Below are 17019 nucleotides of genomic sequence, written 5' to 3'. Positions count from 1 at the left end.
TTCTAGTTTTTTCTATAGATATTAAATTTTTCTATATAATATAATATTATAAAATAATATATTGCTTCTATATATATATATATTTTTTTTTATATAGTATATATATAATATTCAATATCATTAAAAAGTTTGGAATCATTAAGATTTTAAAATAAATTATACTTGTATTCAGCAAGAATGTATTGAATTGATCAAAAGTGACAGTAAAGACATTTATAATGTTACAAAAGATTTCCATTTCAAATAAATGCTGTTCTTTTGAACTTTCTATTCATTGAAAAATCCTGAAAAAAAATGGTATCATGGTTTCATGGTTTCCACAAAAATATTATCTTCAACATAGATAATAATAAATATTTTTTGAGCAGCAAATCATCATATTAGAATGATTTCTGCAGGATCATGTGACACTGAAGACTGGAGTAATGATGCTGAAAATCCAGCTTTGATCACAGGAATAAATTACATTTTACAACACATTCACATAGAAAACTCATTTTATATCACCGATACACGCTCTTTTATCAGATCAGAACAGAAATGATTATGTAATTGTCCTCACTGTGGTTTCTGCCCACACAGTCTGAGGAAGAGGTCATAGATGAGCGCTGGGAACTTGTGACTGACGAGGATCCAGTACTGGTTGATCAGATAGTTGGAGGTGATGTTGGCGTTGGGCCGACGGAAAGCCTGTTCTAGAGGATTCCTTTTGAACGAGGACATCACGTGATGCTCTGCAACGCAAATATGTGTTCAGTCATACTTACTGGAGCTTGAGTTATTATGTAATGTCTTAATGGCACTGCAGATATGATATTTCACTGCTGTCACATGGCAGCGTTCCACACTATGACTAAACCACTATGACGGAAGCATGAGATTAGTTACAATTAACTGTTTTTTAATCATGATCACGATTTTCTTCTCTAATAATTATGCATAATCACCATGATCATGATCCTACGGCTGAGAAATGCTTACAGGAAGAGGAAGATCCTCACTGGAATCTGCTTCTGCCTGTTGGCATGGTGATGTTGGCACACAGATGTTGCTCATGGTAACCGCACACTCTGCTGTTACCATGGCAATGCCAGACTCCAGCTGCTCTGCCCTCCGGCATCAACATACACCGCGCATACAGTGGCTATGATCCGAATTATACACTAAGTAGTGCATTTGTTAAAATGTGACGTATACAAACAAAACACTGAGAGGAATACTATTTCCCACAATGCAATGTCCTCAACTTGAACATTCCACTTCCAGTGTGATATAATATAATATTTCTATTCCTTTTAGACAGTTTAGTTTAATATAATAATAATACACATAATAATAAACATAATAATAAAATAACACATGCGCTTGTTCTAATTTCTATTTTTTTCTATAGCTAATTTTTTCTAGCCTGGTAATACCAAACTCTGCTACTTCGCTTTGCTTCGTAGACAGAGTCTGGAAGGGCATAATTGAAAAGCGTTTTCTCTCTCGCGGGGCGGCGCTTGTCTGAAGTTTAAAATCATTGGTTACCCGTAAGCCAATCACATAACGTTTGGTAATGACGTGTGTTATGCGCCTGCTTAGCCATCGAACTTCCACTGTAAACACATGTATGATGCGAAAACAAAACCATCGAGCGAAATACCGGAGTGAACATGGCTGTGAACGACTTTTGCAGATTATGTGAAGTAAATCTACGCATCCACGGTACAATCAGCGTCTACGTCACGGCTCTCAGCCCGCCCTCTGTTCGTTGATTGGCCGGCTGTTTTGAGGCCGGAGGAAAACTGGGAGATAGGTCGCTATCTCAGACTGAGTACAGGAGCGAACTGAAATTGAGCGGAAGTACGGCTACATTTTTTCTATAATATAACATTATATAATCATATAATGTATTTTTCTATGCATATTTTATTTATATAACAACAAAAATATATAAATAATTTTCTACAGCTAATTTATTTCTATAATAAAGTAAAATATAATATAATTGTTTTCTACAGATGTTTTATTTTTACTTCTATAAAATAATATACACTACCCTTCAGAAGTTTAGGGTCAGTAAGAGATACTTTAAATCAGCAAGGATGCATTCAATTTATCAAAAGTGACTGTAAACACATTTATAATGTTACAATTGACGTGACGAATAAACATGGAACGTTGTCATATATGATTTTTAAACTCCCCTTTGACTCTTTAGTTGATCATGCTGCCAAAAGTTAAAGACCTTTGTACTCAGAGCTGGATTAGAAATGCAAAATAACTATTCATGCATTTGACTCTTCCATTTGCAATGTAAATGAGCCTGCAGTTATGTAATTAAATGTTTACAGTGTATGTAGATTACAGTATATACAGTGCAGGTTAGAAAAGCATGTAACGCACCGATCTCTCCCCAGTGGAAGGGGTTAATGCCTCCTGTTGTGCAGTTGTACACAAGTGCAGTTTTCGGTCTGAAATGTAAAGATAAAAACAAGGAAATCACAGTGTGCTGCATGTGAACATCATCATAATTTCCCCGATGTAAATATATAAACGCAGAGGGATTATCCAAGCCAATATTCCACGTCTCTCTCCGTTTAATCACCTGCAGGTCTAACATAAGCAAATGAAAGCGGTTTGCAGAGAAAGCTGCAGGTGTACCTGTGCACCGCGGTGTACCAGCCAGCAGTCAGAGTCAGGTTTATAACCATGTCCACGGGAATCAGATCCGCCACAGCGTCATTACTGGCTCTTATGGTGCGCAGGATGCCCTTCCCAGCCTGCATCCAAACACAGAAAACACACGCTCATTCAAAGAGGATGACACTGGAGCCAGAAGCACCATATGCTTTAGTTTAGCTGTGAGGTCCACAGAGGCGTTTAGGAGGCTAATGAAATACAGACTAATTAAAAAGAAGAGCAGATTGTTTTCATTGCTTAGGTCAGTGAGGAGGTGAAGTGTGCCAAGAGTGTCATGTTTTTGGAAGTTAAAGTGAGCCTTGATTTTGTTTTTAGGCTCTAGTAGAATAGGTTTACATGCTTGAATGTTAAAAAAAAACACATAATTTTTCCAATATTCTCCATTGTTGCAGCACATCTCTTTCAACGCTCTGTTTAGTTCCTGTCTCTATGAAGCCCCTCCTCCTGAAAAGCACACTGTGCTCTGATTGGTCGGATGGAGCAGTGTGTTGTGATTGGTCAAGCGCTTCGAGTGTGTTTGGGAAATGTCCCGCCCCTTACCATAACTGACAGTTTCAACACACTACTAACTAACTCAACCAGGCCCCGCCCCTTTATTCTGCGTATGAATTATTTAAATAAGGAATATTGTGATGTGTTCGTTCCTGGAAGAAAACTCAAGACTACAATGAAGGCGTTTCAGGGAGTTCAGAAACACTGATTCTGATATAGAGAAGAACTCCCGCTGGAGGGACTTTGGGCTTTGCAGAGCTTTTCAGGCTTAAACAGCAACATTACAAAATATAAAATTGAACATGCAAAAAGACTCATGAAAAAGTTTACATGATTAAGTGTAAACTAGCAATCAGACGACAGAAGGCATGTTGTAGATTGTGTGCAATGGGTTTGATCATGTTGATCAAGAGGCCTTAGATATTCACATATCAAATATGATACAATATGTTTCTGTACTGCTCTGTTCTACTGTAACACATCATGAAGCAGAAAATACGACAATACTTACAGCAATGAAAACACCACTTGGTCCATTAAAATTATCTATCCAACCCTGAAAAAACAAAACAGAAAGAGGCAATTGTGAGTTTTATTTTTTATATTTTCTCTTATTATAATTTGTTATAGTAATTTTTTTGTGTTTTTGTCATTTTAATTTGTTTTTTATATATAACTATGTCTATATAATTATGATTTTGTTTTTAGTTTTTGTTATTTTAGGACTTAAATTAAACGGAAAAGAGAAACATTGCTTTGGCAACTAGCTGAAAAAATAAGTTTACGTTGTTTTTGTTTTTTTTTAAACCCATTATAGGTTTTGTTAATATTCCGTTTTAGGTTTATCTTAATTTTTTGTTTTATATTAATTTTAGTTAGTTTTTAGTAATTTTGTTGTGTTTTTCTTTTAAAATATTTTTTACAAATTTGATTTAGTTTTTAGTTATTTTAGTACTTACATTTTTCTTAAGATTTTTCTTTCAATTTTCTGTTTTAATTTGAGTAAAATGTTGGTACTTTTGATGTGGTTTTTTATTTTTATTAGGTTTTTTAAATATGTCTATATAATTAGATTTTGCTTTTAGCTTTACAATAAACAGAAATCAATTTCTGAAATAAAATAAGTTTATATATACACACACAAACATATATATGTATATAAATATATATAGATTTTTTTTTTTTCAAGTAATTAACTTTTTTTTAACCCTGCCTCAAAAGTCTTTATGATATTCTGCTATGTAGAAATGCCTATGTTTTATGCAATCATTACCTACAACCTCTGAGTTACCAGCCCAGATCTTTAACCATTAAGCCACATCGCTCAGAAAAGTCCCAGAGTTCTCAAAGTTGTAAACTATTCCGGTGTAGCGTCTGACAGCAGATCCATCACTCACGGGGAAGGGCTCCTGCCAGCTGGCTCCGACGATGGAGGGTCGTATGATGCCGATGTGGAGTTTGCCGCTCTCCTGCTGGACCACGCTCTCCGCCAGTGCTTTGGTGTAGGTGTACGTGTTGGGTCGGTCACCTATCAGGCGCGGTGTGATGTCACAGATGATATTATCATCCATCCACCTACACACACACACACACACACGTCAGTTAAGGACGACAGGCAGATAAATCACTGCTCTGCTTCAGGGTCAGTACAGTGTGTCAGACAAAACATCAGCGTTCAGATGCAATATGGCTTGTCAGAGTCAAATAACGTGGAAAATCAGACATGCAATGACCAGTGGGGTTTCAAACAAGTCTGAGGAAAAATTCAGAGAGGAAAAAAAACAAAGACATATAAATAAAATGTAGTTTTTTTTTTATTTCAGCTAGTTGCATAGGACACATTTCTCATTTTAAAGGATTAGTTCACCTCAAAATGAAATTTTCCTGATAATTTACTCACCCCAATGCCATCCAAGATGTTCATGTCTTTCTTTCTTCAGTGGAAAATAAATTAAGTATTTTGAGGAAAACATTTCAGGATTTTTCTCCACACAATGGACTTCAGTGGCAACCAGAATGTTGAAGTTTAAATCAATGCCGTTTCAAAGGGCTCTGAAGTGCTTCAAAGCACGATCCCAGCTGAGGTCATTTTCTAAAAAAGTTAACAATTTATATACTTTTTAACCACAATTGTTCGTCTTGTGCTGGTCTGCGATGCGCCACGCATTACGTCATCACGCTGGAAAGGTCACGAAAAAAAGAAGAAAATAATAATAATAAATTAAAACAAAGATGTCGGACGATTTTGAAGTTGGAGGAGAAAATGAGATGGAATTTTTCACCCTTCCCTACCTTTCTGAACCGGAGTACACAGACGAATAACTTAGAAAGATGACGTGACTCGTGACCTTTCCAATGTGATGACGCAATGCGTGGCGCGTCGCAGACCAGCACAAGATGAACAATTGTGGTTAAAAAGTATATACATTTAATTTTTTTTAGAAAATGACAGATCGTTTCATTAGATAAGACCCCATTCCTCAGCTGGGATCGTGCAGAGCTCTTTGAAACGGCATTGATTTGAACTTGTACATTCTGGTTGCCATTGAAGTCCATTGTGTGGAGAAAAATCCTGAAATGTTTTCCTCAAAAAACTTAATTTATTTTCCACTGAAGAAAGAAAGACGTGGACATCTTGGATGGCATTGGGGCGAGTAAATTATCAGGAAATTTTCATTTTGAGGTGAACGAATCCTTTAATTTAGTTTAAATTGATGTACTAAAATAAACTAAAGCTGAAATTGAAATTGAAATTAATAAAAACTATATAGGCATATTTAAAAAAAAAAACAACAATGCTACAAAAAAGTACTAAAGCTTTAAATTCTAATAAAAAATACAAAAACTTATTCAAAATATTAAAACCATAAAAGTACCTCAATGATACTAAAATATCAGTGCAGTAAATATAACTTTGATCTTGAATACACTGTGGTTTCAGTAATTGAGTTTTATATGATGATAATGATGATGAACTGAACTCACTCCAGAGAGTCGATGAGCTTCTTGGGCTCGACCGGAGGAGGGTAGATGACCTCATCGATGTGTCTGCGGTTGCAGTTGGCGTAGGCCGTGGAGATGTGGATGAAGGCCTGCAGGTTCTGCATCTGCTGAGCCAGAGAGAGGAGCTGCTGTGTGGCGATGACGTTCAGCTGCAAGGCATGCCTGCGGGACACATGAGCGTTACAAACTCAGCTCGCCGAACAACAGCTTCTATATGGAACCTTCAAGGGTTCCAATCATGGGATCATTTTATGCATTAAGTTTTAATTCATTTTTAATTACATTTTATGAATTAAACAAACTTTATCAGTAGAAATAACCTGTTTTTTGGCTAAAAGGGTTCTTTAAAATTGAGTCAAGAACACTAGAGTTCTATAAAGAACCTCACTGAAGCTTTTTTCCAAGAGTGTGACATTTAAGAGCAAAATTTACACAATAATCATGACAATAAACTAATTTACAAAAAATATTTATATTTGCAAAATAATTACAAAAACTACAATAGTATATCAATGATACTAAAATAACAGAGGGTCTTTATGCTGCTGAAGACTAATTAAAACTACTGCATTCTTAAAACACATTCTGTTACTAATAAAAATGATGCAAAAGGTCCCTGGGAACAGATGTGTGAGTAGAGGAGGATCTGTGAGTTAGATGAAACCTTTCATGCTCTTGAGTCAGCAGTTCACTAATAAATCCCTCGTTCTTCCAGCAGTGTGAACATCTGTTCCTCAGCCGGAGATACACGACTCAGCAGAAGTATGTGCTCTCTCTCTGCATCTTTTTCCTCTGATTCTCTCATTCCTGAACCGTCTTTAACAAGTGTTGCTTTCATGTGCCATCATACACTACCATTCAAAAGTTTGGGGTCAGTAAGATTTATTAATGCTTTTAAAAGAAGTCTCTTATGCTCACCAAGGCTGCATCTATTTGATCAAACACACAGTTAAAATTATAAAATATTATTAAAAGCTAAAATAAATGTTTTCTACGTGAATACATGTTAAAAAGTCATTTATTCCTGCAATCAAAGCTGAATTTTCAGCATCATTACTCCATCTATCTATCTATCTATCTATCTATCTATCTATCTACCTACCTACCTACCTACCTACCTATCTATCTATCTATCTATCTATCTACCTACCTACCTACCTACCTACCTATCTATCTGAACTCCAAGTTGACGTCCTTATGTAAGCTGATTGTCAATCCCTCTCTGAATGATGACTCCCTTCAGTCACACGGTGCAAATATTCTGGAAATGTTGTGACATGTCTGTAAGGCTCCTGTCACTCACTTCAGTGGTTCGTCGAAGCGTATGGTGGCGGCGCAGTGGAAGACGATGTTGATATGTGAAGTGAGTGTCTGTACATCCTCTGGACTGATGGCCAGGCCGGGCTGTGTGAGCTCGCTGCTGATGGGTATGATCTTCTGATGAAACTCAGGATTATCTTCACGCACCCGGTCAAACAGCTGCAAAATCAACACACACACTCATGTCAATGCTGATACATCATTATATCGCCACAAAGCATGACAATAACGAATTGAAATGAAATTATCAATCATTACATTCACTGGAGTACTCATACAGTTAAAAAAAAAAAAACGGTATTATTTGAAAACCTAATGAGGGTCAACACTGAGAATAATTTGAATAAATACAAATAAATAAGTAAAAAATGAGAATGAATTAATAAAAAAATTTGGTAAATAAATAAAATTAGGTAAAAAAAAATATAATAATTGGGTAAATAAAAATTGTATTCTTTGAAAAATTAGAATCACCATTAAGAATACATAAATACATACTGTATTATTTGAAAACCTAATGAGGGTCAACATTGAGAATAATTTGAATAAATAAAAAATAAAATAAAATAATTGAGTGAATGAATAAATAATCACCCAATCACCATTGAGAATAACTAGAATAAATAAACAAATAAATACTGTATTATTTGAAAACCTAATGAGAATCAACATTTAGAACAAATAGATTAAATAAATAAAATAGGTAAAAACTGTATTATCTGAAAACCTAGTGAGACACATTGAGAATAAGCTGGAAAAACAAATAGTGAATGAATGAATAAATGAATGGGTAAATAAATACTGTATTATTTGAAAACCAAGTGTGAATCACCATTGAGATAACTAGAATAAATAAATAAATACTGTAAATATTTGAAAAGCTAATGAGAATCAACATTGAGAATAAGTGGAATCAATAAAAAAAATATAAAAAAAAATATATCATAAGACAACATTTCAATGATGGGAATCTGGGTAGTATATGAACACCTTACGATGCACGGTCCTAAAAACAGGCATCATTTTCTTTACACTTCATACAATTTCTCACCTAGTTTCTTTTGATTTTGTGGTAAAATGCGATCTGTACATGTTTTTGTGAGAATTCACCCTTTCAGAAGATATTATGTAATTTTGAGTTGCAATGCAAATGACAAGTCTCATCATATTACATCACCGATTTCAGCGTTTATGTAATGAAGAAAACTGCAGGCTGAAAAAAATAAGATATTCATTCACCGCCTTTTGCATGCGATTTCTGTCAGCGTATAATCTGATATCAAAAGAGGATTTGCAGAGGCTCTGTGTCCTCTCGGCTCGAGCTGACACACATGTGCTGACTTATGCTACCCACAATTCCAAGCGTCTGGCAGTGGCACATTCCCGACAGCCACAGCCAATCAGAATCCTTTCTCAGTATCCGAGCTGGACCCGCCGTAACCCCACCAGCAGGCACCAGCCGAGGGCCGGACAGATGCTGTGTGATGCCTCTGACAGCTGTTTGTCTCTCACACTCGCTCCAGCACAGCCAGTGTGGCGCTTTTTACATATTTATCCAACAGCAGATTTGCATTTCCTAAAGGAAACAGTGTTTGCACGGCATCAAAATAATAGTTCGAGGTGAGTTTCAGTGTAAATGAAACGGCTATATTGTAATGTAATTAATGATGCCATTTTTGTGATCATTTAAATGTCTTGCATTGCATTTTGATGCATTTCCCTTCTTTCTGTCTTTTGGATAAATAAATAAAAAATTTAAAGAAAAAGAAACAGCGGATCAGAGCTACTTTACTGTAATCAGTGTTGAACCAATCAGCATTTAGTATGCACATAAGCTGTAATTTGAAACACTCTTAAAATAAAGGTTCTTTATTGGCATCAATAGCCACTTTTCCACCGTCGAGTCAAACCGTTCAGTCATCTAAAGCTACATTAATATAATTTTTGTGGATATTAAGTATTAACGTCATCATGCCTTTAATGTCCTCTTGAAAAGTGTTCATTTGCACTGTTGTCCTGAATGTTTCTTTTTCACTGCATGTACTGTTTATGTTTAAATCAAACGTATATGTTAATTATATTACTTTTATATAGGCCACATGGGTGTATTTTTTATATTTTTGTCATATATTTAAATATATGTGTATTTTAAAAATATTTTTATAAATTTAAATTTATTTAAATATATTTAAATTGGTGCTGTCAAATCTAACACACATGGACAGACACAGATATATACACACACACACACACACACACACTATGTGAAGAAAAACTTATGTTAAGTTTTCCACTTTCAAAGCGTTTCTAATGATGCAGATTTTCAGAAGGCACTGTCTGACTCTGAGATGGCGAACGGGAACATGGTGTGTGTAACATTAGCAATCCTTACTTAATAACTCACAATTGCGACTTTATCTTGCAATTCTGAGCTTATAACATGCAATTGCGACTTTATATCTCGCAATTCTGACATGCAATTGCGACTGTATATCACATAATTCGCAATTGCAAAAAAAAAAGTCAGAATTGTGAGATAAAAAGTCGCAAATACCTTTTACACTTTTTATTCAGTGGTGGAAACAAGCCTCCATAGTTTCTGGTTCAAACAAATATGACTGAATTAAACCAATATTTCCGCTTGCCATTGTACAGCATTTACTACAGTTGAGTGAGTGGATCAGGAAATCTAGGCTGGTGTGAGTGAGTGGAGGCGGGGCTAATTTGCATATTTACACATCCGCATATACTAAATGAAGCAAGGGTGTAGAGTTACATTCAAGCTATTTTAATGCATGATTAAAGGGAAAAAAATTGTCATTTTGATTATCAAAGATGGGAATCTTTCCATTCCACAAAAGTTTCTTTATAGTGCATAAAGTCTCTTTAGATTTTTGGAATGTTCTTCAAAATAAGAAAAAAAGTTAAGAAAATTACTGACCATAATATAAAATGACATCATTATAGTAGGATTTAGAATTCTAGATTAGATTTTGAAATTTAGGTCAATGGAGATTTAACACTGTAATGAGCACAGCTGTCCTTTTTACTGTAGTTAACCTAACTGTTAAACACCACATCAAAACCTTCCTGAAGGACGAGAACTAGCAATGCACGTCACAATCCAGTTCTTCCTTTCTTTTGCCCAGGAATAACTGGGAAACTCTCTGGAGGTACATGACGCCTTGTTGTAAAGTCTGCTTGCATGTCAGGACACAGGAGGATTTTATTTGCTTTTGCAATGAGTTGGTTTAGTCATGCTGAAGATGTTGTCAAAGGCGTGAGATGTACAAGTTCATTCGTTTCACAAACTCTTTCTTGCACAAGTAACAGGAAATTTCAAAATTTCAGTTAGAACAGTTGCTATAGGAGTTTATATATATATAAATAGATAAACTATTTAGATACCATAACATGACATAACACAGTTTTTGCACCATCTCGTCTTTGACATCAAGAGAATTTCCGGTTACACTTTGTTTTAAGCTGTCCATGTTACAGTGTAATTATCCATTTAAGTACTGAGTAATAACAAACTACATTTACTTACTATAGGGTTAGGAATAGGGGTTTGTTTAGGGTTAATTGCATGTAATTATGCATCATTTATAATTTTTAGTTATTATTACAGTAACTACATGTAACATGTGTAACAAGGACACTGTAAAATAAAGTGAATTTTCAAATGCAAACAAAATTTTATGATTTTAATATGGAAAATCATTATGGTAAAATATCCCACAACTGCTGAATCCTCACACACTTAAACATGCAAATACTATGGGAATAAAGCCCAATAATATAATCTGAATGCATAAGTGTGGTCATAACTGCCATTAACTCAGATTACTAGAGAGATCAGACAGCATATGGGCCATGAGTGCAGTCTAGCCAACACACACACACACACACACACACACACACACACACAGATTTGGAGAGAATTCAGAGGATGCTGGGCAGAAAAGCATTTAGAAGGTCAAGATGAAGATAAAACTACAGAGGAACTCAAACTCGAGGGAATGCGAGGCACTGGATCACTCAGACACGTGAAAGTGTTTCAAAAATGCACTAAGTGAAGGAAACGGAGCGCAGCCAAACTTCCTGCTGCGGTGTGTGTCGCCGGGCAACATAAACACAACACACCCCGTCTCCGCATGCTGGCATGATGAAGCTCTATATGAGGAGAGACTACAGCAACACAACCATCAGCTAGAGATGATGTTCTTCAGCAAGGACTGATCTTTCTATCAACTGTTTACAATTCTTATGTGCAATACTCGCTCTCTCAGAAGCTTTAACATCCTCGCATATGTTTAAATGCACATATACAGTCATCTAAAGCTACATTAATATAATTTTGTGGATATTAAGTATTAACGTCATCATGCCTTTAATGTCCTCTTGAAAAATGTTCATTTGCACTGTTGTCCTGAATGTTTCTTTTTCACTGCATGTACTGTTTATGTTTAAATCAAACGTATATGTTAATTAGATTACTTTTATATAGGCCACATAGGTGTATTTTTAATATATTTTTGTAATATATTTAAATATATGTGTATTTTTAAAATATCTTTATAAATTGAAATTTATGTGTGTGAAAAATGTAAACACACACACACACACACATACACACACACTATGTAAACAAAAACTGATGTTAGATGTGATTAATCAATTTGACAGCACTAACTGAAATATACACATATCTGGCCTATATAATATAATAATATAATATCTAGTAATCTAATTAAATTCATAATCTTAAACATCAAAAGTATATGTATGTTTTATTAGACTACTTTTATTTTTAAAATAATTTATTTAAATATATAAAAATATTGAAGGAATACACATATCTGGCAAATATAAAAGTAATCTAATCTAACTATATGTTTAATTAGATTCAATTTATATAGGAAACACGTATAATATATTGAATGTAAAAATATTTCTATAAACATATTTAATAAATACACATATCTGGCCAAAATAAAAGTAATTTAATTAAACATATAATGTAACATAAAAGTATATGTATGTTTTATTAGATTACTTTTATATTTAAAATAATTTATTGAAATATATTTTTAACAAATGTAAAAAAAAAAAAATCCACATATCTGGCAAATATAAAATATCAATATTTATGCAGACAAAAACATCAGCAGTGCTAATCTAGTTCAGGGGTGCGTTTCCCAAAAGCATCGTTAGCCAACTATGTTCGCAAGTTCCGTCATTATCATCATAGTTCAACGAGTCGGTGTTTCCCGAAAACATCGGTCTAATGAACATTCGCAAACAGCATCGCAAAGTTGTGTGTTTGAAACGACAGCTCTCGACCTGTGGTTAGAAGCAGAGTACATTAACATTTGGGCTTAAAGGGGTCATATAATGGTACATGCACTTTTACAAGTTGATTGCACTGAAATGTCTGTTGGCAGTGCCTGTACACAACCATCCTATCATGATTAAAATCCATCCAGTGGTTTTGTTTTAATCTCCTTATATGTTTGACCATCTATGAAATCAAGCGATATTGTGACGTCATAAGATCGTACGCCCCTCCCGCGATTGTGATTGACAGCCGTGCTTCAACACAAGACCCGCCCTGAGCAAGCTGTGACAGCCGTCGTCATAGTAGTCCGCCATTGTTGATATGCTGGAGTAGAATGGCGTCTAAGCGATTGTGGTGTTCTGTTCTTAGATGTAACAAGGAACACAGCAGTCATTTGGATGTTCCTAAATCTGAGCCGTTATAGATGCAGTGGCTGAGTTTTGTTTTTGAAGCGATATGCCCAAAGGATTGACGCGGGGATTCCCTCACGGGGATTCCCCACGATCGTCCATGCTTTCATGTTTGCAAATCATTTCACACCAGACAGCTTTACAAACGAGAAAAAAACGGATCGGTACCAACGTGTTACTGCTGAACCTCCAGAAGATGTGAGTGTAATGTTTTATTAACCTTTATATTAGTATTTATATTAATCTTTGCGAAATTTGCAAACCTTGCTGCAGGCTTCACTATGAATGCATCTAAAGCCGCTTGTCCACCAGCGTCCGATCAATTTTTGTTCCGACGCGACGCCTGTGACGTTTTCGCTGCTTTTCGCGCCGGGAAAAATTTAAAAAAAAATATGAAACCATAGCAACGGCCATACACAAATTCTCGCCGCCGAGTTTCCATTGGCTGCTGCCCCGCGTTTTGACGCTCTCATTTGCATAAAGTATCCACCGAGATACTTTTTTGCAGCGCCGCTGTTGACCAAATCGACGCGACGCGACCCATCATGCTTTGCGGGGGCGTTTTTGCTGCCTGACGTAGTCCCATAGGAAATGAATGGGCTTTGGCGTCGCGTCAGAAATCGAGACGCTGGTGGACAAGCGGCTTGAGGTTTACACTCAGGGTACATTACAGCATGTTTTCTATGTACGACGTTCTCAATATAATTCATAATCCCACGTTTATAATGAACAACGCGTGGTTATTGTGTTACAAACGGTGTACGCACAGAACAGAGGGGCGGGGTGAGCAAAGCTCATTATCATTTAAAGACACATGCACTGAAACGGCGTGCTGAAAACAGAGCTGTTTTTGACCAGGTAAAATTAGTGTTTTCTTACAATACTAATGAGAATTTTTAATTAAAGTATATTACAAACTTTTAATTTAGACCCTAAAGAATCATATTAGCTTGTACAAAAATGGCATTATATGACCCCTTTAATAAATCCTTATCATGAGCCAAATAAGCAAGCTGACATTCAGTACAATCTAGGCCTATATCTTTTATTTAGAAGACATACAAATGTCCTTTACGTCTTTTAGTTTGTCAAGAGATTTAAAGCGTAGTTTCTGAAGAGTGAGCACGTGCGCACATGCTCTAGTACGTAAGAACGAGACTATGATAGAATCTGGAAATAAAGCAAAATAACTGAGAAAAATATCAGATAGTCCTCAGATGTCATGTCCGTAATTTATTAAGTTGATTCGATCTCAAACAGATTCATTAAAAGTAGTTGTTGTAGTAGATGTAAAGATGTAAAGTAGTTGTTGTAGTAGATGTAAAGTTGTTGTTGTAGTAGATGTAAACTCGCAATTGTGAGATAAAAAGTCGCAATTATCTTTTAAAATGTTTTATTCTGTGGCGGAAACAAGCTTCCATAGGAAACAGTCGTGAGTCTAGCAAGTTGATTTCTTCAACGATGCATCGTACTGCGGTAGTGAAGCAGCAAGTTACGGCGGTGTACGGGAAACACACCCCAGACTGTTACTAGAGTCACACTAGGATAAAGTGCATTCAGAAAAATCCTCCAACAGTTCAGACTCATTATATTAAAACTGGGTTGTAAGAGAAAGGAAGTGGCATGTAGAGAAAGCGCAGCACACGTTCAGCGTACTGAGGTCAGGGGTTCACCGAGGTCGACCACTGCAAACATTTGCTTTCTCTGTGGTGAAAATAGCAAATAGTGCATTGTGGGATGGTGGTATTCTGTGCCAGTCCACCACCAGGCCCTCTGGCACAAATAATCCAATTGTGTGTAAGTGAGAGAGAGAGAGAGAGAGAGAGAGAGAGAGAGAGAGAGCGAGAGATAATACTCCTTCAGTTGCTTTACTGTTGTGCCCTTGGGTGAGTGGTAAATGTACACAAATGTCCTCAAACTACGCACACAAATGGGTCCATTAATTCTCTCTTTCTTATGTGTTTGAAGAAATATAAAGCAGGATCACATTAGACTAGGAATGAAACGGCCTAATGACTAAAAGAAGGATGAAGGTTAGTGACCGAATGAGCTGAAAAGAAAGAAAGAAGTGTGTGTCTGAGGAACAGGATGATCTGATGGCAGAAGAGGCTCATGATCCTGTAGAGCTAATGTAAGAGAGCCACTTTATCACAGGTAGATCAATATCCCTTCCTGGACGAGACTAATGCATTAATAATTAATTATAAGACTAAAAATGTCGACAACACACATTAAACTCTCCAAGACCTGTTCTACAAACATCAGAGCAATTCAAATGAGAACTAAAGTTACAAGTCATAAAGTGTGTCTTGATTCAGTGTCTCGCACAGACGTGCACTAACACAGTTTTACAAGCTGAGGGACGAGTCAAGATGAGTGTCTGTGGTAAATGAACAATACAAGCTGAAGCTACTAATACATAGTAGTGTTGTAGTACTCAAGTCTGACATATTTTCATGTTTATGTCTTTGTCTTGTCAAGGATGTACTGTATGTAATAATCTGGCCTCGACTACACCACTGAAGAGCTGTGGAAACTACCTTGAAGCGCTATTTTATCATAATATTATCAGACTGTATCATTTTAAAAACCAAAGCTGGAACAAAAACAAAGCAAACTAAGTTAGTGGGGCCCTATCTTCCACCCAGCGCAATTGACTTTGTACACCGACGCATGTATCATTTCTATTTTGCACCCGCGCACAGCGGACTTTTCCCTCCACAGACGCAAGTCGGTAAATTAGGGAATGAACTTGCTCTCCCGGAGGCGGTTCAGCGCAAAGAGGAGGCGTGTTCCGGCGCAAACGTTCCCTGGTGCTATTTTGCAGGTTTAGAAAACAATTCTGCCACTAACCAGGAAAAACCTAGTCTAAAGTCAGTGGCGCGTTGCGCATTTTATTCATATACTATTTTAAAGGCACATGCTTGGCCATAATCAATGTAGCGTGTGCACAACACACATACACTTTGCGTCTCTCATCTACACACAGACGCAGCAGTTCTCATTTTTAGATAACCATACATTATTACAAGGAAAAATATTAACACACGAGGGAAATCATTGTTGTGTCCATGAAGATGTGAAAAAATATGCATAAATCTAGCTTACGCATTTACCCAAATTATCATACGCCTGTTTAACCGAAGCTAATTTGGGTGTGTTTCTCCATCCCCAATGTCACTTCTCTGTGTTTTACGGCCGTGACGAGAACGTCGGTCTCCTCGGCTGTGAACCGCTCCTGGCGCTCGCCTGACAAATCCGCCGTTATAATAGCAATCCGCCATGGAACAAGCGCGCCTGCTCTTAAAGGGAATGTGAGATGTCGCTCTGATTGGTTTATTTCACGTTACGCCCAAACCACACCTATGAATAATGAAGCTACTTCAGACCAACCCATTTTAGATTTCCGCCAACAAAGTTACTTGCGTTTCGCGCTTGATACTTGCGTTTCAGATCGTTAAAATAGGGCCCAGCATGTGTTTTACCATAAATTACCATTTTAAAAAATCAACATGAAAACCATAAACACTAAATTAAACCAATATAATTAAACATACCTAAACATCCAGTATATAATTTAATCAAAAATGTGATAAAAAAAAAAACAACAACTAATATCTAAGTACCAAAAAGTGCCATTGCAGTAACCATAGCCTTTCAGATATTAAACATGTCTATACTATGTCGTTTTTTTGGACATGTACCCTAGTATTTCTATTGCATTCTTTAAAGAATCTTGTAAATACTATGGTATATGAATATGATAAT

The 17019-nt window shown here is 36.1% G+C and overlaps 1 protein-coding gene and 1 long non-coding RNA gene across 2 annotated transcripts in view; both read right to left on the bottom strand.

Annotated features, from left to right (window-relative positions):
- Positions 1-17019, bottom strand: part of LOC309497972 (fatty acyl-CoA reductase 1) — a 41092-nt gene that overhangs the window by 7323 nt on the left and 16750 nt on the right. Inside the window, exons 3-9 of the mRNA XM_082168439.1 lie at positions 7484-7659; positions 6163-6342; positions 4575-4752; positions 3689-3733; positions 2647-2765; positions 2389-2456; positions 563-734 (exon numbers count right to left, since the gene is read on the bottom strand). Of these exons, the coding sequence (XP_082024565.1) occupies positions 563-734; positions 2389-2456; positions 2647-2765; positions 3689-3733; positions 4575-4752; positions 6163-6342; positions 7484-7659 (938 nt within the window). The remainder of the gene's footprint in view (positions 1-562; positions 735-2388; positions 2457-2646; positions 2766-3688; positions 3734-4574; positions 4753-6162; positions 6343-7483; positions 7660-17019) is intronic.
- On the bottom strand, positions 6830-7475 carry LOC309498008. Its single transcript, XR_014205802.1, has 2 exons — positions 7279-7475; positions 6830-7242 (listed from the first exon to the last, which is right to left on the bottom strand). It is a non-coding gene; the product is annotated as an uncharacterized lncRNA (long non-coding RNA).

This window comes from Leuciscus leuciscus (genome assembly GCF_965113295.1).
Source record: "Leuciscus leuciscus genome assembly, chromosome: 4".
Taxonomy (NCBI): domain Eukaryota; kingdom Metazoa; phylum Chordata; class Actinopteri; order Cypriniformes; family Leuciscidae; genus Leuciscus; species Leuciscus leuciscus.
This window is presented reverse-complemented; position numbering and strand designations above follow the sequence as displayed.